The 22879-nt window shown below is 35.0% G+C and overlaps 1 protein-coding gene across 1 annotated transcript; it reads right to left on the reverse strand.

Annotated features, from left to right (window-relative positions):
* Positions 1-4433: 4433 nt before the first annotated feature.
* Positions 4434-19449, reverse strand: LOC126966809 (uncharacterized). Its single transcript, XM_050811067.1, has 2 exons — positions 19384-19449; positions 4434-6486 (listed from the first exon to the last, which is right to left on the reverse strand). Exon 2 carries the CDS (start codon positions 6481-6483, stop codon positions 5116-5118), a length of 1368 nt encoding a protein of 455 aa, XP_050667024.1. The 5' UTR covers positions 6484-6486; positions 19384-19449; the 3' UTR covers positions 4434-5115.
* Between the last annotated feature and the right edge of the window lie 3430 nt (positions 19450-22879).

Raw genomic sequence — 22879 nt, forward strand, 5'->3', positions numbered from 1 at the left:
TTACTCACAAATTGACTATATTAAAAAAATAAAAATGTCTCCGTAAATAATGTAAAAACAATTAAACTTCTTAGCCAATGTTGGTTTGCGAAAATTGCTGTTACAAAAAAGCAAGGCCTTATATTTTTTTCTTCTTATACTAGTTACCTGTATCATATGCTTTCCATTCATGAAATATAAATTTTAGATTATTTTGAAACTAACTAATTAATAAATTTCATATTCAAGTTCAAAATAGGATATAAATTCAACAAAACACCCATTTCAAAAGGTATGTCTCGGACCTGAGAAGAACGGACGCCACAAACTCAGTGGGCTTCCTTTTTTTATATATAAAAATATGGTTACAATGTAAAATCGTACAATAAAATTTATTATTTAGTAGCCTGTGAGCGGTCGCTCAATACCCAATCAGTGGTATAGTTAAGATTAGTTAGTCATTTATGTTATAGAAACCTTTATCAGACAAACGTTTTTTAACAATTCTTTTGAATTTCATAATAATATATTTGTTTTGAACATTATCTGGCAGATTGTTGTAATAGCGTATACAACGCCCCACAAAAGACTTGACTAGGTCGAGTAGTAGGTGCAATAAGTTTATGTGTGTTCCTTGTGTTATCACAATTTCTAGCAAATTCACTTATGTGCCTCTGTACATACATAACATTATCAATAATATATTGATAGGCAAAAGTCAAGATGTTTATTTCTTTAATTCATTTTGTCAATGATTCTGTAGGACTTAGGTTATAAGTAGTGCGGTAATATCGGCAATTAGGCAAGGCACCGATCATTGGACAGTGACTGAATATCTATATTTAAAATTCACCAGCCGTCGATTTCGCTTTCTGTCAAAGATATAAATCACTATACAGTGAAAATATTTTAACAAATATTTAAGAATATAAATTTTAAATGCAATAAGTCTCTATTACATCTTACCAAATTCAATCTCTTAGGAGCAAAATTAATTTAATTACTGGCTCTCTGTTGAAGTCAGGCATTAAGCCGATAACGTATAGAGTGGGTACATTGGAAACTGTCAGTCGGAGACTCGCTCATGCCGATGTAGGTCGACGCTGACCCTGGCTAGTTGCCAGGTGCACAAGACCGATAAAATTAGACCAGTAAGTGATTTACTTGACTCTATCTAATCCATTTAAAACTTGTTGTTGAACTCTGAAACACGTGACTGTATTTCAGACTTAAGCTAAGTCTCTCATCTTAAGTTTGCTCAATACCAGTCGTTTTTTGAGCAAAATTTTAAGATACAAAACTTAGATCATTCATACGTCTAGATAGACCAGCCGGTCCCAATGAACTATATACAGATAGAGATAAATTACTACCTTCTACTGTCAGTAATTAACTGTCAATAATCTGAAGCTGTCCCAATATAGCCGATAAGTCATTCTTATTGCCAGTTTCTGTTACGTTTTCCATACAAACTTCTATCCCTGGTAAGCTATACGTCGTCCCATTGACAGACAGAGTGTACGGATACGATGAGTTACCGTCGATAAGTTTATTGGGACAGAAAAGTCAACGATAGTTACGATTGTTTATCTCAAGAAGTTCATAACCGGAGATAGATTGAATATTGGAAATGGCCGTATGACAGTAGTGAAAACGTCAGTTGAGTTTAGAGTTACTCTCTGTTTAGAGCAATGCACGCACACTAACACAAAGTGTCACACACGTCGCGAGTGTAAATAGTAGCTTGTCACGCACACTAAAGTATTAAACCTGCCCTATTTTTATCGGTCGTCTAACAGCAAGATATAGACTTGTAATTTATCTAAGATACATAAGTACACTTCCTCTCATACTTAAATACGATATTGTAGTAAGCAAAATGATTATAATAGTATGCTTTGCCTGGCACATTACTTACTCAAACAATCGTATCAATGTGGCAACTGGGCTGAAAGTACTTTCGTACAAAAATGCTGAAAAGGACAAGAAAAGGAAAATTCTCTGTAAAACCATTTGCAACGTATTAATACTTTCATTTGATTTAATATTTTGCCGGAAAACGATAATGGCCACTAACAGTTAATACAAACTTTTTGAGAGCCATTAAAATATTTTTAAAATCTACCAAAATTACCTTAAATAACACCCTGTCTTGGTTGGTTCGTTTATTGGTTACTTTGTTGAACTTAGTGTGGTAACAAAATTGTGTAAGTTTGGTTCTCACTACGGGGGTTACGATCATATAATTTGTATGTATTTGTATGTCTTTTGAGTAAAAAAATGATAAATAAATAAAAAATTAAAAAACGTAGCATTTTGAAAAGTGCCTTACAATGAAAAAGGCTAGTGAAATTACTGGGCAAATGAGTCTTCACATATTAATATGTTTCAAGGTGACCAGCGCAATTATAGTGTCGCCCAGAATTGTTGTGTTTTTCCAGAATCCTGAGCAGCACTGCATTATCATGGGCACGCAGTATCAATTACCATCAGCAAACGTCCTGCTCGTCTCGTCCCTTATTGTCATTAAAAAAAACGGGAGCCCAAAAAATTTACGAATTCCATGCAGTGAAAAATTTAAAAGAATTGTTAAGAAATGTTCATATGGTTAAGCGTTTTGTAACACAAAAAGAAGGATATAAACTATTTAACACCTTGAAAATGGTAAGGAAAATGATGTTAATTTTGTACCCAAATTATTCCCTATTACTATGGATAGAGATTACACCTTTGAAGCACTCTTACTAACCTACAATTTACAAATCTTGGTTGTTTTTTTAATACTACGATTATGGCTTCATCTACAAACGTGGGTTCAATAGTGTTATTCGGTAGATTTCTCGTGACAGGCATCGTCATGCTCGCTTAAATGCCTCTGCTTGTGACGGTGACGTGGGGCGGGTCGTTCCCTTCCCTAAAATATGGTCGAGGGAGGCGATGGCTGGTCCGTGCGTCATCGTACTACGTCATCGTACGCCAGCTACTCGTGGTGGCTGGATGATCTTGTTACCGGGAGTCTGCTTGATGTGTTTTTTATTATTATTATTTTCTTTAAAGTTAAAGTTATGATATATTTTATTTTATGAAATGCTCACATAATGCCTCTATTTATTTACGGTATGTGTGGATTGATGCATCTACTATACTCAATAACTCTTGTGTTTATAAGTATTAATTTGCTTTTTTTTCTTTTCTTTTGTCTTACTCGTGTAAGCCTTTCAGTTTTTGACATTTGAGTATCTTTGTTGCGTCACTTTGCATATATTGTTATTGAAATGATTTGTAAAACAATTAAAAGAGTGGCAATGAGTTTCTTGCTACTTATTCTCATTAGCTCAATCCTTTACGAAGTAGCGGTAAATTCAATAAGAAATAATATTTTTATTTTTTTTCTGACATTCATAAGTGTCATTTCCGTGACCTACATGAATAAAGTGTTTTTGAATTTTGAATATATACATATGATTCTAATCCCTTAACAAGAGGTGGATCCTACTATACTTGTCCCGTCACTAACATTTGTGACAATACTTGTACTGCTTGAAAAGCTTGCTCATACAACATTAACTTTCCTAAAGGGACAGCGATGCTCCTGTGATTCCTCTGGCGTAGCAGGAGAATGTAGGGGTTGGTGATCACTTTACATCAGGTAACCTTCGTGATATACGCTGATTTGTCCTATTCTTCCATAAAAAATGTCCCTCCAGAAAAGAAGCTTCTTGATGCAAGGTGGTTTTAGAGTTTCTATCTCGGGAGTGTTCTGAAGAGCTCTATGAGTTAATTACTGTTGTTAAATTCCTTCATCGTACTACACGCCACAAATATCATCTTCACTACTTGGTTATAGGGCCTTCTATCTCAGTGCAATTTTTGAGGAACATATGATTCTTCCACTTACACATTGTAGGGCGAACTACCTGCGAGGTTTCAGTGCGACATCAACACATTAAACAAAGGTTATTAACCCAACTAAATGGTTGGCAACACTCCAGTGCTGCAGAAGACCACGGGCAAAGATGATCACGCCGCCATCAGGTAAGTCCTCCATTTAAACTTGTTGAAATTATCAGTATAAAAGAAAACTTGTTAAAATTATCAGTATAAGTATCAGCTCGAACCAATCGATTACGTGCAATACAGAACTGCATTAAAACTGCACTTAAAATATGCATGCATATCTGTCAAAAACAAACTAGCCTCACACCTATTTTTTTTTAAATAAAACATGCATGTTTTTTTTATTACAATAGATACATAATAGCCTTAAGGGTAATGGTATACACTTTTATAATAAAGTCCCAGCCACTGTTCATGCATTATCTATAAATAAATTTAAATGTTTTATAAAAAAAATGGCTCTGTCGTAAGTCCTATTACTCTACAGCTTAATATCTAAGTGATCGGACAGCCTCGGCCTAGATTATGATTATTCTATAGCGATAGAAATGACTGTATAATATTGTATATTTTTATTAAAAAGAGCGCAAAAAAAGGATGCTGGGAGAGTTTCTTGCGCTGCTTCTTCTCTATCAGAGCACCATTTGTTTCCAAAGAGGTATTAGTATCTAGTATATTAGAAATGACATCGAAATGAATTCTAAAGGAATCAATTTTGAGAAAATAAATGCCTTTTATGCGTTTTATGCCTTTTAGTAAACATATAATTGATTTTAAAAAAGAAGAATAAGAAGATCTATCCGAAACTTGTATTCACAGTAAATATTTGGAAACAGTAAGCATATTTCTTACACATAAATTAGAAATAATTTATCTTAACATTTATTACTTTACTACATATTTACATAATAATAATACCTAAGAGCAGGTACATTATGCTGCACGCGATGTTTTCGTGTTATGCACTTTCATTAGTTCGCTTTGGTCTAGCAGTCATGACCAGCCCGCTTACATTCCAGTGACGTATAAATGAATACCTATTAACATCAATCTAATAAACAGGTATGATCTGAATCAGTTATTTGTTCTCTTTCATATGAAAGTATTAAAAAGAAAGTTCTCGTTACTAGCTACCGTATTAATAATACTAGTACCTACCCACACTATGCTACTTGAACCACAATTACACATTAAATTATCCCCATAAGACTAGAATCCTACTCGTCCAAAAAAAACTGTTCACGGCACATTGACAGGTAGAAACATTTGAGGATCTCCCAATTTTGGTTCAAAACGAATGTTGACTTTACTATCTCCATCACCAACTTCTAAAAAGCTATTCCAATCTAGCATCCAATAAAAGCCATTTTTCTTTGGTGGAGGAATCATCGAGTCTCCAGGCTGCTCAGGCAGGGGTCCTCCAAACGAATCTTCAAGATCTGCAATTGATGCACCTTTATCTGCTTCTAATGAGGTATCAGCCGCAACTTTACTATCACTTGTGGATGTTGTGATTTCTATATTAGAAATATTTCCACTGTCCGCCTGAGTATCATTTATTTGCCTTTTACTAGGGTCACTGTCCAAAGGTAGTTTATCTTGATCTATTGGATCGGGACCAGAATTTAAAGGAATCACTTTAATAGAATCATAATCAATTGGCTCATAGCTGGATGGTCTCACCGTAGTTATTGTTTTACCATTTCTAGGTTTTGGCAAATCTAAAGGAAGCACTGTGTCCTTCGATTCAGATGGAGACGTTTCTAGTTCGAAAGGAAATTCTGGGCGTAATGGTTCGTATAAATAATTTGTTTGTGTGTGTTTATTACTCGCTGAGGCTTTTAAGTCGGAGGGTGAAACTAAATCATATGTAAGTAGAATATTTTCCGGCAGTTGCACGTTTCCGTCTACTATTTTTGCTGGTGGCAAAGGCTTAAAACCATCCAGCGGTAGTAAAAAATGATCTTTTACTGGATTGCCTTCCAAACCATGTGCAACTAAAAATGCTTGTAGTTCAGCTGGAAAGTCATACTTTGGCTTTGATGCAATTTTAGCATTATTTTTTAAAGAACTTTCTAAGTCTTTAAACGACTTTGTTTTTTTCTCAGGTGCTGGTGTAACCTTTTCTTTGACAACTTCCACTCTTGGAGGGCGAGTATATAATTCTTGTAATGATGCTCCATCTCTTGGTGTATATGGAAGTACCACAGTTAATGTCTGACTGCTTGTTTTAGTTGTACTTTCAATAGCCTCTGGAAGAACTGTCGTCGTTGTAATGTTTATTACTTTTCTTTCATATTTCTTACTATCTTCGCTAGAATGTAAGTGGTCCGTTGAGCTAACTTCATTTTCTTCCTCGTTTCTGTATAATGTTGTTGTTTCCACTTTCCCTGGTTTTAACTCTTTTAATTTAGTAACTGAAGATGTTTTTGAATCTTCCTCTCTAATATCATTTAAAAGTTGCAAAATTTCATCTCGACTAAGTTTTGGCAAAAGGGAATTTGACTTAAGTATAGTTTGTACGTGTTTCACTGTTTTTTCTACATCGATTGCACCACGAACTGCTGCTAATAATGTCACTGCTATGCAGCACCAAAACAGCTTCATTTTCTGAAAATAAAAAAATATTTATTAGAAGCAAAGTTACAAATGTTTACGTACCCACCTATCGCCCAAAACACTAAAAATATAACTTATTTAATAACGTCCTGCATGTTTTTATGACAATAAGGGACGAGACGTGCAGGACGTTCAGCTGATGGTTATTGATACGCCCTGCCCATTACAATTCAGTGCCCCTTAGGATTCTTGAAAAATCCAAAAATTCTGAGCGTCACTACAATAATTGCGCTTGTCTCCTTGAGACGTTAGATGTTATGTTTTATTTGCCCAGTAATTTCACTCGCGCCCTTCAGACCAAAACACAGTGATGCTTACACATTACTGCTTCACAACAAAAAAAGGCACCGTTGTGGTACCCATAATCTAGCCGGCATCCTGTGCAAAGGAGCCTCCCACTGGTAATTATAATATATTGAATAATTAAAAAAAAAAATATAAAATCTTATGGGTTCACGACATGCTCATGACTGGTAAATATTTTTTGATACGATATTATCTTTTGTCTTCTCTTAAAATATTTCTTTTTAAAATATTATATTAACGAGAAGCTTTGAAATATTTGCTTTAATCTTTCTCCGTTGAAGTTTCACTTCTACAATGTGTCCCAAGCACACATGCCGATTTTTTAATGATAAGATTATATCTACTATTTGTAGAATAAAATGTTTGAAGATTACTATGTGACTTTATCAACATCAGCCAAACCACTCTTGCATTAAAGAAGGATATACATAAGGTTCTGTATGTCCTTTACGGCCGTTCCCAATAAATTATCTACAGATAGAAATAAATTACTACCTTCTACTGTCAGTGATTAGCTGTCAATAATCTGAAGCTGTCCCAATATACCCGATAAGTCATTTTAATCGCTTTATATTGGGACGCGTGAATTGAAATTTCCATACAAACTTCTATGGCTGGTAAGCTATGCGTCGTCCCATTGACAGACAGCGTGTACGGATAAGGTGAGTTACCGTCGATAAGTTTTTTGGGACAGAAAAGTCAACGATACTTATGATTTTTATCTCAAGTAAGAGATAGACTGAATATTGGGAACGGCCGTTAGTGAGCCACATACGTCTATTTAAAATGAGGTTTTTGTATTTATTAAAGTGGTAATAAAAATGAAAGATGCACGATTTTGTCAATAAAATATTAACTGTATAAACAATTAGTGTAAGTTCGCTTCTCAAGGCTAATCGCGTAATTATGTAACTGATTTTCCCACGTTAGTTATTTTCTCGAACATTGACACAAATCTACGATAGAATAAAAAAATTATCACTGACGCGTGCTGCTTTTAACTAAAACTCTAGTCACAAACAAACGGTGATACAACATCAGCTATATAGTGTGTGTTAGCGGGAGAACTGTTCTGTTTGACACATAAAAAAAATATTAAGGATCAATTTTCTATTTTACCGCGTACAGACTTATACTATCTATTAAGGCTGGGGACCGAGCCAATGGCCTTTAGGAATCGGGCGGAGCTGAGTCACCTCTCTCGCACAAGATCGCCATAGTTTTAATTCATAAAAATATAGTAAAATTTTCTTTACAAAACTAACAAAACTATGTCACCTTAGAAAGTATTTTCGTATATTTTTTATCTAGATTGAATGGTTAGCGTGGCTCTAACTGTAAAACTTAGGGGTGTTTTGGTAATTTTTTCTTTAAGTCTCCATAAAATATAAATGTAAAGAAAAAAATAATTTTCTTCTCATATTATTATAAAAAAATATATATTTAGGGGTGGGTGATCTTTATAATTTAGGTATATGAAAGGTAGCATTTAGCTGATTCTCAGACCTACCCGATATACACATAAATTTTCAAACAAGTTGGCTTAGCCATTTCGTAGGAGTTTGGTAACAAACACCGGGACACAAGAATTACATATAGATGATATATTTATCTGTGAAATAAAATCGCCAACAGAGAAGTTGGAGTAATAGATCCTGACAAAATTAGACCGCTAACCTGACGCGTGCAAGGTGAGTAACCCACAACAATAGGGATTGGCTGAGTGCTAACGGCAATTGTCCCGCAGTGAGTGAGTGATGTAACAAATGTGCGACACGTACATACGTTGAAAGTGAAAGGCAACTACGTCACTGCGAAGGTCTTTAAATTTTAGCGAGTTTGATTCGGTAACCGACGGTATGTTGAGATAATATTATGCATGTCATTTGTATAATCATTATTATAAAATCGTAAGCGAGTCATTTAAATATTTTTTCAACAAAACAATTTATACTTACTTATGTAAGCAAGGATATTAATATTTTTTTTTTAATTTTGTCTATTGTTTCGGTTCCATAGACAATCATGCTTGAAATTCAAATATATTTATTCAAAATAGGATGTCACATCACTTATTGAAAGTCAAAAACTACCACCCATTCCAAAAAGAATGCCTTAAATAAGAAATACCTGAAATACCTGAGAAGAATGGGCGCAACAAACTCAGCGGGTTTTTTTTCATCAAAAATATGTTTACAAAGTAATATTATTATATTCATCAAAAATATATTTACAAAGTAATATTATACACTTAAACCTATTATTTAATAGCCTAAGGGCGGTCGCTACATTCCCAATCTGTGGCATCATTTTTATAGCAGATATAGAACAAAAAAGTTATACGAAATACATTTTTTGTTCTACATTTACTTACTTAGGACCAATAAACAATAACGAAATAACATTTAACTATAACTACAAACTTAAATTATTAATTGTGAAACCAACTACATTAGCCACAGATAAATTATATGAGAGAGAGAGATATACACGTACATCTATATAAACGATAATATAAAATTTATGTGCTTAGTAACAATTAAAAGACGACGATGAAAGATGTGTAGCGTTCCTCCACAGTGCGGTTTTCAAGGTGTTTTCTTCCACGTACTATAAAGATGTGGAATGAGCTTCCTTGTGCGGTGTTTCCGGAAAGATCCGACATGGGTACCTTCAAAAAAAGCGCGCACAATTTCCTTAAACGCCGGCAACGCTAGAGTGATTCCTCTGATGTTGCAAGAGAATGTGGGCGGCCGTGACCAATTAACACCAGGTGACCTGTACGCTTGTTTATTCTCCTATTCCATAAAAAAAATGATAAAAAAAAAGAACAAAGCATAGTGCAGATTAATAAATATTAATGTTTATTACAAAAACATCAGTTGTTCGCATTAATTTACTATATCTGATAAAATTAAATTATACTGTAAGTTAAGGTTGAATAATTAATCTAAACATTTAAATCTAACTTGTTATATTTTAATCATACTATCTCATTTTATTTTTTAAAACGTCAATAACTTCTACTCTAAAAGAGGAAACACGATTACTGAAAATATCTACATTTGTAAAGTACTCATTATAATTTTTAATTTTTAAAAACGAAGAACATTCAATGTAATACTTGTGTAGTTATTATTTTGAGTTTATTTCTTTATTTGTTTACCGAATTCAAAAAGGAGGAGGTTCTCAATTCAATCGGTATTTTTTATATGTATGTACACCGATTACTCTGAGATTTATGATCCGATTAACGTAATTCTTCTTTAGTTCGATGCGGAATAGGTGTAATTGATTTTTGTGTACGGCTTTTTTAGGAGTTTTCATTCCGGTTGATTAAATATTATTATTATTAACTGACACTAAAAATATAAAAAAATCCGACTTCAAAAACTGAAAAGTATCAAATAACTAAAAATTTAATTTAATAAACCTCTTACGAAAACCTTTACCTGTAATATTAATAACATACTATTATTTGAATGTGCTTTGAAGTCGGTGCCAAGCCAAATGTACCTACACTCGACACGCGTGACTTTGAGCGGGATAGCTTCGTCTAGTCTTCGTCGTCGCAGAGAACCTTAATAATTACAGTAATTAAGCTCTTTATAATATTAAGTTTTGTTTTGTTTAGGGCTTGCTGTATGGCTCATACAATATATATCGAGATTTATTTCATTTCAATTCTTTAATACTTCTGCACAAGAAAGATATGAGTTACTAGTCTCTACAATAATTAAGGTTAAATTTAAATTATCATTAGATGATATTCATTATCATCATCATCGTTTCAGCCGGAAGACGTCCACAGCTGGTCAAAGACCTCGCCCAAAAATTTCCTCTACGATCGGTCCTGCGCTGCCCTCATCCATCCATATTTCGACGATCTTGATCAGATCGTTGGTCCACCTTGTGGCAGGCCTACTAACACTGCGTCTTTCGGTACACGGTCGGTCCATTCGAGGACTTTACTTTGATACGTCACGCGTACACCTTAATTAAAGGTCGGCAACGCTCCTGTGATTCCTCTGGTGTTGCAAGATAATGTGGGCGGCGGTGATCACACTTTAAACCAGGTGACTCGTATGCTCGTTTGTCCTCCTTTTCCATAATCTTATCCTAAATTTTATTTAAATCTTCAAATTTCTTATGAGTAAAAATACAACTATATTAATGTCCTAATAAACTTACTGCAAAACGAAAATCTTATTCAATAAGCCAATTCATTCTATATGTACGTGTCTGTACAAAGCCGAATTCAGCTTTCAGTTCAAAACAACCAATTTTTCGTTCACTTTATCGATAAAAAATTCAAGTGAATGTCGCAACACAGTTGAATTTATTTACATACTCGTATTCGAGATATATACAACAATTGTATTGCGTGTCTATTGGAGAAATTTCAAACGTTTTGAACTGATGCACTTCGACACCTGATGCCTTGAAATTTTGTTGGTTACAAAAGTGTGCACAAAATTGTATTTTCACAATATGTTGCGACAGTAGTTGGTTCGCTTAGACGTTCAAATTTTTGTGAAACCTCTTTATTGGTTGGAAGTTCTCTAAAATTTAAAAGTAAATATAACATATTGCAAAGCATTCTTGCTGTAATTTTAAAATGAAACAAAGGAATTTAATAGTGTTATGGTCACAGTTAAATATTAAGTGGTTTTTTGGCTATTTCTCAAATGAATACTTGCGTGAAAAATATTATTTATTTTGATGACTACGCAACACAATAAAACAAAGTTTCATAAATAAATGAGTTAATACTCATACAGATAATTAAATAATGAGTGTATGTATGTTCATTTAACTAGGTACTAATTAACTCGCAAATATATGTTATTTATTATTCGGTCCGGATTATCCCGTTTATTCGGACACCAATTACTTATCCAATAATCCCATTACCGCATCTTCATATTAAGTATGTCGCAAGTAGCAACACTTATTGCCAATTTAAACAATAACTTACGTCAAAATTCGATCAAAAATCCAATTACAAGAAAAAACTTTATAATTATTATAATTTATGTTTTCCTTAAAGATCAACTTTAATTCTTTTATTTTTTATGTAACTTAATGTTGGAATAACTTAAGTATTTAGTGCATGTTTTAATCAATCTGTATAGCTGGAATTCTTCACAATCTTTACCATCTGTATTTAAATTACAAGTGAGAGGCTCCTTTGCACAGGATGCCGGCTAGATTATGGGTACCACAACGGCCGCGGCGCCTATTTCTGCCGTGAAGCAGTAATGTGTAATTACTGTGTTTCGGTCTGAAGGGCGCCGTAGCTAGTGAAATTACTGGGCAAATGAGACTTAACATCTTATGTCTCAAGGTGACGAGCGCAATTGTAGCGCCGCTTAGAACTTTTGGGTTTTACAAGATTCCTGAGTGGCATTATAATGGGCAGGGTGTGTCAATTACCATCAGCTGGACGTCCTGCTCGTCTCGTCCGTTATTGTCATAAAAAAGTATGTTCTAATATTAAAGGTCTCTAAGTCGTATCGGCTCGGGAATCTGCAGCCGGTAATTGATTTCACAAAGTGGTTGTGCGAGGCAAGAAATTTCTCACAAATTCGCGGATATGGTATGCCAGACGACAACATGATGGTATTTTCTAATGTGACATAATGTCCGGTGCTAACCCTTGGTGAATAACCCTTAGCATTCCGTGATATATGCGGTAGAAGATGCAGAGAGAACTCACATCTCTACGTAACGCCAAAGAACGAAGCCGATCGGAGATGACTTGATCGTCGATGATGCGAGCCACTTTTAGTTGTATGCGTATCAAATGAAAATCTCTTACCATGATTGTCTATCTTGCCATTCTTTATTTCATCTTATTAATCTCTCTTTCCTAGTAAAAAAAGTATGTGTGTACTTATGTATACACGCAAGAAGTTATATTTCTTTGGCCTAACGAAGTAAAAATCATTAAAATGATTTATTCCTCGTGCTATTCTACGTTTTTAGAATGAACAATTTTGTAAAAATCTTGCAAAGATGGCTTTGACAATTAATTATTAAATAATGAATACGGCTGTATTGGTTTTGAACCCTTTGCCTGTTCTTATAATGGACGGAGAAAAAAAAAATTACTAATGACGCAAGTTAAGTCAGATTGGAAGCAACTTCACCCTGTTACTTTTGTGTTACAGTGATACGCGCACATCTTAAAATTTCACTCTCATAATATTTTCATAACGCGCCTAAAGAAGTTTAACTTCAAAATAGCTTTTGTCACTAGATAAGTGCGTGATTAACCCGTGCACAATAAATATTTCATAATTTTTATATTTAAAGTGGCGCTTTGCTCCCATCCGAATTTCTTTGCATACATTTCATACCTATTCTCAAAATTACTTCACAAACACCCAGACACGAGGAAGAAAATCCTTAATAGGATGAAACTCACCAAAAGCCCTTAAAACTTACGAACGTAGCAAGAGAGCCTTCCCAAGTAATTTCTCAAACACATTTTGTATTTTTTCCACAAAATTATTTTCGGCCTAATTACGTTTGGGGAGAAAAAGGTGAGACAGAGGAAAATTAAAATCACAGGTTAAAATTGGCAATTAGGATGAAATTCACTTTCCATGTCTTTAATATTGAATTAATTTGGATTAGACGTAATTAAATTGTTTATATCGAATACACAGTGATAAACTAGATTACATCTCGGATTTGTTGTTCTAGTATTGTTTTAGAATATCGCTCAAATAACTATTTTATTATATTATGTTCACCATGATTATAGTGTCGCTTCCTGTTCTAGTTATACGCGTAATATATATATTATATTTTTCAAAATTTAAAAAACAAATTAAAATAATTTTATTTAAATTCTCATAGAACTTGTATGATCTTTTAAAGTATTTTTATATGTTTGCATAATTATAATAGACTGTTCGCTATTAAACCTGTTAATTAAGGAAACTCTGTTATTTAATTTAGTAAATCATTTGTAACACTGTCTGTTTCTGAATAAATATATAAAAAAAAATAACATTTGAGATCTTATGATTTATAGTATTTAAATTTATACTAGTAAAAATACTTCGAAGTAAATAAACCTATATAGCCCAGTGGTTACCTACCCTGCCAGCGAATCCCGGAATGTGCAAACATTGGTATTATGATGAATAAGATTTTTGTTTACAATTCTTGGATGTTTTGTACATATTTATGTGTGTTTAAGTAAGTATATTGTATTAAATATATTATTGTCTTGTTCCCATAGTACAGGCTACGCCTAGTTTAGGGCAAGATAATTTGTATGTTTTTTTATGACAATAAGGGACAAGACGAGCAGGAAGTTCAGCTGATGATAATTGCTACGCCACTTACAATGCAGTGCCGCTCAATATTCTTGCAAATTCCAAAAATTCTGAGTGGCCACTACAATTGCGCTCGTATCCTTGAGACACGATGCTTAGTCTCCTTTTCCCAGTCATTTTATTACGGCTACGGCGCCCTTCTGACCGAAACACGATACTGTTTAAACATAACTATTTTACGCAGAAACAGACGCCGTTGTGGTACCCATAATCTAGGCGGCATCCATTCGATTATTAGCAAAGTCTAACAGAGCATGTAGCACGTCAACGACACACATTGTTCGAGACTGGCTCGAGCACGCCCACTTGGGCTTAGTATTAGTTGCCGCACTTTGCGACTACGCCTGCGTCTAGTTGGAGCGCAGTGGAGACCAATCCTTAATCTAAGACTGACAAACAGTTTGAACACCTTTAGTGTATCGTTATATTGTACCTATTTTTTTTTTAATAATAATATTGACACACTTTTACACAAATTATCTTGCCCTAAGCTAGGCATATCCTGTACAAGACAACGATGTACTTAATACAATTTACTTCCTTAAAATATTATATAATATCAAAATGATTTGAGTTTTCTTTAGTGTTCATTCCGCCAATATTTGTCTTTAAACAATTCGACACGTGTTTCGCCTCTACACGAGGCATCCTCAGGACGTGTTGTCTCGCCAAAATCTGGCACTCTGAGACTCTAAATCATTTAGATAATTATGGATTTCCGCAAAGTAACGCCTACTTCAATAAATTTTATTATATAATAGTTTAAAAAAAACTAAAAAACACACTGAATCTCTTTGGTATTCGAAAACATCCTAATATTAGATAAATCGGTTAAAAATAATGGTTGAAATTTAAAATTAGCATCATTTTCTGCCTTATCGACGATAGATGAAACTTATTCTTTATAGAATAGGAGGACAAACGAGCGTACGGGTCACCTGGTGTTAAGTGGTCACCGCCGCACATTCTCTTGCAACACCAGAGGAATCACAAGAGCGTTGCCGGCCTTTAAGGAAGGTGTACATGCTTTATTTTATATTAATTAACAAAAATCTTATTTTGCAAATTGAAAATTAGAATAATTTTATCAAATTAATGTTTTGTCATCGGTCCCCGATAAATTTACGAAGTGTGAACGAAATCTGACCGCTTACAGTGGGTCTAAATCGCGCCTAAATGAACACACTCACTCACTCATTCATACATTCATCCAACCAACTGGTTAAAAACAAATATACAAACAGGTGAAGCTAATAAAAAGCGTGTAAAAATACATTAATACAAATACAAATCCATGACACGGAAATAAACTTCCATATTCATCATATAAATGTTTTCACCTACTTGGATTCGAACCCGGGACCTCTAGCTCAGTAGGCACGGTCACTAACCACTGGGTTATATGGGCTCTTTCGTCAAAAAGTGCATGCTGTGAACGCCCTACCTGCATCGTGTTCCGAATAAAACGAGTAACTATGCTGACAATATGATAGACGACACACTAAGATGACACACAAAATTTACGCAATGTGGTGATAGGTTTCGGTGACCTAACGCATTTGCAACACCAATATAGTCTCATATAAACATGTATATATGTAATAAAATTGGCAAAATAAAATGTGACATAGGTTCTTGGAAAATAATTAAAATGGCAACCCAACCTTGAGGTTATTGATCGGCTCGGATTTAAGAACAATTTGAAACTTCTTCTCTGGTGTTGCAAGAGAGTAGAGAAATATCCGTACGCTAATAATATATAATTAATACATTATTTGATTTTTTCGACTGCTGAGGACAGCAATCGTCACATATACGTCGGTTTCAGGGAGTCTTACATCCTTATGCCGTTTGGTGTTGAGATACATACACCGTGGGACCCAGAGGCGGGGAGAATGTACAAAGTACCTACTATCTTCGCGCCTTAATAGGGCTACTGGAAACACTGACAGTTATTTCGGTCAACGGCTATAGCCTAGCTATCCAACATGGAAACCTTAATACCCTTTCCGTAGTGATAGTTTTATTTTAATGTAATCATATTATTGTTATAAGCATTGTTTTGTTTAAATAAATTATCAATATATGCTTTTCAAATTAACAACACTACATATTATAAAACGAAGTCTTTCGCCGCGTCTGTCTGTCCGTTTGTTCGCGAAAAACTCAAAAACGTGATCCTCGTGGAAGGTTTATAATTTGTTAAGTTTTTGTATACATATTTGTATATATGAACGGATTTTGTTGGAGCTGTAGGAAAAAAATAAGTCGTTTGGTAGTTTTCCGCGAAAACGCGGTCTAAAATTTGAGACCCTTTGAGATATAATGTGTTGGAAATTGGGTATCTTATAAATAGGTCTCTAGAAAAGTCCGCGATATGTCGATGTATTAAGGATAGCATGCTTTATCAATTTTAATTCTTATTTATTGACAGAACAGCGCCTGTCGGGTCAGCTAGTAATATATAAAATGTTATAAGTCAAATAAGTATTGATAGTATTATAGTTGATAGATCTTAAAATAAATAGATATAACTTATCTCGTGTTTTTTATCGAACCAACATACATATCGTATTGAAGTGATCACAGCAGTCTGTATTCTACTTGTAATACGAGAGGATTCACAGGAGCGTTGCTTATCCTATAAAGCGTCACATAAACCTACATGTGAATTAAATTATTCCGAAATCACGTGGTGCATGGCGGGCGAGGATCGAACCGGTATATCGTATATGGCTTTCCTTATCACCTCGTCCCCTCGAAGTGCGACGACGTCCATACGCCATTTCTGAGCAAAAACGTCTGCAAGCCCGTATTCACCTGGTCTCTCCAGGGAATGAGCTAGATACGGCTTTTCAACTACTTCAAATGGTGACGGCTCGCGAAACACGTTTTCATTTCGGGACCTTTTTGTACACCACCTTCGCAAGACACGCCACAAATTAGGATATCATCCCCACCATCTGGATGCCTAAACGGTGCGGTTTTCAAGGAGCTTTCTTCCACGTACTACAATGCTGTGGAATGAAGGCTCATTCCACATTTCATTCATGAAAGGAGGCCCTTGTGCTGTGTTTCCGGTACGATACGACATGGGTACCTTCAAAAAAGCACGTACACCTTCCTTAAAGGATGGCAACATTCCTGTGATTCCTCTAGTGTTAGAGAGAGAAATTACAAAGAGAGAGGGCGGCGGTGATCACTTAACACCAGGAGAACCGTACGCTCGTTTGTACTCATTCCCCATAAAAAAAAGACCAGTTGAATATACGCTACCAGGGGCAACTTCGTGAGACTCAACAGTTCTGCCTCATTCGCCACCAACGTACGAAGGTATGGAGCTGTGTTATTGTGCCTATATATACATAAATATAAATATGGACTAGTGGCAATATATTCGTCAAGAAATACTCAAAACTTAATAATGACCATATTGTAATTATTTTGACGGGTACTCACGATATATCTAAATATATATATAAATGAATTGCTGTTCCTTAGTCTCGCTAAAACTCGAGACCGGCTGGACCGATTTGGCTAATTTTGGTCTTGAATTATTTGTGGAAGTCCAGAGAAGGTTTAAAAGGTGAATAAATATGAAAATGTTCGGAATTTACAACAATTTTGTTTTTCCTTTGATGTGTCCCCCGTCATTCAGAAATCAAATTGAAAGAATACTTTAAAATGAATAATTAGAATCTTTGTATCTGTTTAACTTTTTCAGTAGTTACAAAAACAAGCTTAATTTTAGCTACCTCAGTTGATAGATTAACTAAAGTTGATGATGATACTATGATGGCAACACAACGTTTGCTGGGTCAGCTAGAATTTTATGTATTAGATGCCGATATTTCGATAAACTACGAACGAGAAACACTTGACATAACTGCGCTGGCGTTTTGTCAAGTGTTTCTCGCCGCCAGCGCAGTTCCGCCGTGACCACGATTCATGGAATTTGATCGAAATATCGGCATCAAATATATAAAATACTAGCTGACCCAGCAAACGTTGTATTGCCGATATTAAAATCGCGATACAAAAGTAACTATTGGTCGTAGATGGGTGAAAATTTGAAGTTGTATGTATTTCATAATCAAACAAATAAAAAAAAAGTTAAAAAAAAAATTGCCGGTGATCACCCTTAATATTTAGGGGGATGAAAAATAGATGTTGTCCGATTCTCAGACCTACCCAATATGCACTCAAAACTTCATGAAAATCGGTCAAGCCGTTTCGAAGGAGTTTAACTACAAACACCGCGACATGAGAATTTTATATATTAGATATATCGTGAGTATCCGTCATAATAATTACAATGTTGAAGTTTCGCGATGATAAAAGTTTAAATACATATATTATGACCATAATTTTATAATTTGTTTAAAATTATTTTGTCCATGTACGAGTAACAAGGACAGATTAATACGAGAGAGAACATAATTTGTACATAGAACATGTTTTCTCTTAAAAATAAGCGAAATTTCCAATAACATAATGCCACTCGTTCGATTCCTTCCGTGAAAACAATATTTTGGTCCAATGAATAGACCATTCATTGGATTCTCACATTAATGTCGACCTGTTTTCGCACTCCTTTACTGCTCCTTTACTAAGACTAAGTTAAAACAACAATTACTGTCCTTACCTTAAACCTTGTATCTTTATTCATTATTATATCCCTGTCTGTGTCTTTATTTATATAATACTGTGTATTCGCCTAAATATTCTATTGTTTACGTATCATATCGTTCTGTTGTCATGTATGTAAAATTGTATTCTTTTGTGTTCTCAGTGAAACTGTTCTAGGATATATCTAATATTGTAATTTGTAAATTTATTTAACTTTATTTGTACTATAGTAATGTATCTGTTTGTTTCCTTAATAAATAAATAAGTTTATCCAGAGTTTTATCTAAGTTAAGGTATTTTGCAAAAAAATACGAATTTTAACCGTTATTGTTTACAATTTAAAATTTTCATATATAAATGCCTGCATACTTAGAATCAGCAAAAAATATAACCAAATCAGTCAACCCACTTTTATTGAGAACAGAAAAAAATAACCTTTAAATGATTATAAACTTGTAAAAGGTCACACAACTTACTCAAGTTGCGATTAGTCAAAGGCACTATAAGTTAATCGAAATTTTATATACACAATTTTATTGTACAATTATTATAGTACCTTTTTAGATACATTTTCTGTTAAGTTTAGTTGAAAATTACTTACGCGATGTTAAGCACAATCCGCCTCACTTCACAACAGCAATTCAACTAAGCGAATGGTGCCACCACCACTATTCGAATGGTAAACGCACTGTTCAATGAAAGTACGTAATTAAACCCTCATTTGAATATTAACTATAGGTGATTTATTAATTATATTGGGATCTCTTTAAACTTCTGACATATTTTCGAACTTACTTCATTCCGTTGATATTGAATTAGGCTGAGCTGTAACGCTCAGGTATCTAACACTCGATTTGAGATAAGTCATTCGTATTGGCTAACAGCCGTTCCCAATATTCAGTCTATCTCCGGCTATGGCCTACTTGCGATAAAAATCGTAGCTATCGTTGACTTTTCTGTTCCCAATAAACTTATCGGCGGTAACTCACCTTATTCGTACACGCTGTCTGTCAATGGGAAGACATATAAGTACGATAAGAATGACTTATCGGATATATTGAGACAGCCTTAGATTATTGAAAGCCAATTACTGACAGTAGAAGGTAGTAATTTATCTCTATCTGTAGATAGTATATTGGAAACGGCCGTAAGGAAGCACTATCAGTCAAAGTAAAATTTCGAAAAGTATTTTATACGCAATAATAATAAAATATTGTCAAAGTGACAATAAATTATAATTATTGCGTATTATGGTACATTAGAAATATTGAAAACCAAAACTAAACTAAAACTAAATCTTCGTCTTATATCTTAGGAAAAACCGGTTTTGAATGCAGGAATAATATATCTTATGTTAGTGGCCAAGCCGATGCTTTGTAGAATCATCTGCTGATAATAGTGACAATATTATCTCAGTCATAACAATTTGTAAGAGCTTACACGAGTATACTGGGTCTCGAAATCTCGAGCAATTGCCAATTCCGTGGCAATCTGGAGGGCAAAGCCAAATTGGCTTCGAAGAAGCTGGGCGTCATCAATAGAGCACGGCAATACTTCAAACCGGCCCATATTCTAGCGCTCTACAAAGCGCAGGTCCGGCCACACATGGAGTATTGCTGTTATCTCTGGTCTGGTGCACCCTAGTGTCAGCTAGATCCATTTGACCGCGTGCAACGTAGACCAGCACGAATTGTCGGGGACCCAGTGCTCTGTGAACGGCTGGATCACTTGGCGTTGCGTACAGAAATCGCTTCATTGTGTGTCCTCTACCGCATTTATCACGGGGAGTGTTCCGAAGAGCTGTTCAACATGATTCCTGCCGCCGAATTCCACCTTCGCACGACACGCCACAAATTAGGATATCATCCCCACCTTCTGGATGTGTGGCGGTCCTCCACAGTGCGGTTTTCAAGTCTCAGGGTAACAGTCAATGATGAGACCTCTCTATACCTCAACCTAATGCTAAAATAATATTTCTAATCAAAACAACTCAAAAATTGAGAAAAATTCAACTGACTTCGAACAAACTGTGGTAATCAATAGAGATAGACAATTATTATTATTATATTTTGGAGAGGGTGGCTATTTGGCTACTCCTAATGAGTTCTAGTAACACCTCAACCAGAATTGAACTATTGTGTTAGCCACTCACACTTAGAGCTCGTCGTCAAGCCCTTCCGCCTTTACGAACCGCAGTATCTTCTTGACGCTAGTATTACAAACGGAATCTGGGAGCAGGCCGCAATCGCAGAGTAGATGAAGAGGTGTTCCATCGGCCTTAAGGTGACACTAAATACCAGCGACCTTGAGCAATATAAGTACACGGCTGTCGGCCCGTTACTATACAACAAAGCCAAAATTTTCGAAAAACCTTGCGTAGAAAACGTAACATTTTAACAGTTTATATGCCTACAATCCTCATTATTCATGATTTATCTGAATAAATTTACCTACACAAAAAAGTACAAGCTATAAGAATAACTTTTCTGAGAGTAGTACTAAACAAATGCGACATGCCATGCGAAAAAACTTGTTTAAATGTAAAGAAAAGTGGTAGTTCAAAAATGCTCTCAAGTGTTAACTATAACCAACAGCAAGCATTAGAAACCTACAAATAAGACTTAAGGGTATTTATAACAGGATTAAGTAGTGTTCATAGCTCCAAATGCTATATTTTAACCATCAAATTTGTTTAAAAACACCTTGTTTGCGTGTTTAATGCTTACGCTTCGCCTTAAGGCAAAGTCTGCAAGTTTCTTTTATTTTATATTCCGACCACACTAAAGTGCAGTTAGCATCCTCGTGAGTATGCATTGGTATTTGCTACTCAATGATAGGGCCTCATTCGCGTTTCTGTTATTGAATGCCTTTATCAGTTTTTTGAAATGGTTTAAGCCTGTTGAGTTACTACAGCATTTAAGTGCTTCTAGTTGACATTGGATCCTCAGGGTGTGACGAATAGCGCTCTTAGGCAGTCCACAAACAAGTTCTGGACCGTATTGGACTTCTTTAGCTACAGCTCTTCCGAGCTCATCGGCCATTTCATTGCCTGTGATTCCGGCATACCCTGGGATCCATCTGAGGAACACTCTGTTGTTTATGCCTAATATGTTTAGGCAGTAAATTTCGACGCCGTCAAGTCTACGTCTAAAGCCAACAGTGCTGCCTGAATCAGTGTCAGAGTGAATGTACATGTTTTGGTTGAAGTAGCCTTTTTGGATATTGCTTTCCGCGCACTCTAGACAGACAATTCATCAAGCCGGTACATTCTAGCTCTCCATAAGGCCTGATCGTATTTTATGGAGTATTTCTCTGATCTCTGGTCAGGTCCACCCCAGTAGGTCTATCGTCAGACCGCTTGCAGCTCCAGTTCTTTGTGAACGGTTCAATCTCTTGGCACTGCGTCGAGACGCTTAAACGGTTGGATAGCTTGATTGGCATAGAGATGCTTCATTTTGTGTTTTTTCGAGAAATTGTTCTTTAATTTCCTAATATCTCATTATCTAAATAAAACATTTTTAAATGATTAAACCGCTTGTAATTGTAACATATTTTACATAAGATTTTGCGTAAAAATTACATTTTAATTCTTTTAAAAGTGTTTTATTTTAATGTGTTACACTCGCGTTAATCAAAGAAAATACTATCTCATTATCGAATAGCTACTATTATATCTTTTTCGAATTATAAAAAGCGTTTACTCTTATCAAAGGTAAGGTCTTGGTAAAAGTCTTGTGATTTCTCTGGAGTAACAAGAGATTAAGGGCCGCGTTGATCACACACCATGAGCTGACCCGTATGACTGACAATTGGCCTCATTAGTTGGCTGGGTTTTGTAGGTTTTTACTATTTGAACCAAAACTTTGCTAAAGCCGCTACCAGCTCGTTCCATTTATCAGCATTCAAGAAAGAGTGGTTTCAATCTTGGGTGTGGCTTGTCTTGTTTTGAATCTTCACTATAAATATTGCTATTAAATTACTGGACCTAACATATGTTCGGAAAAAGTAGAGCACGTTAGATGAACTCAACGGCCACTCTTTTCAATCAATAGAGTATTTTACAATGGTTGTAATTTACAGAACAAAATACTTTGTAA

The sequence above is a fragment of the Leptidea sinapis genome, chromosome 11 (genome assembly GCF_905404315.1).
Source record: "Leptidea sinapis chromosome 11, ilLepSina1.1, whole genome shotgun sequence".
NCBI lineage: Eukaryota > Metazoa > Arthropoda > Insecta > Lepidoptera > Pieridae > Leptidea > Leptidea sinapis.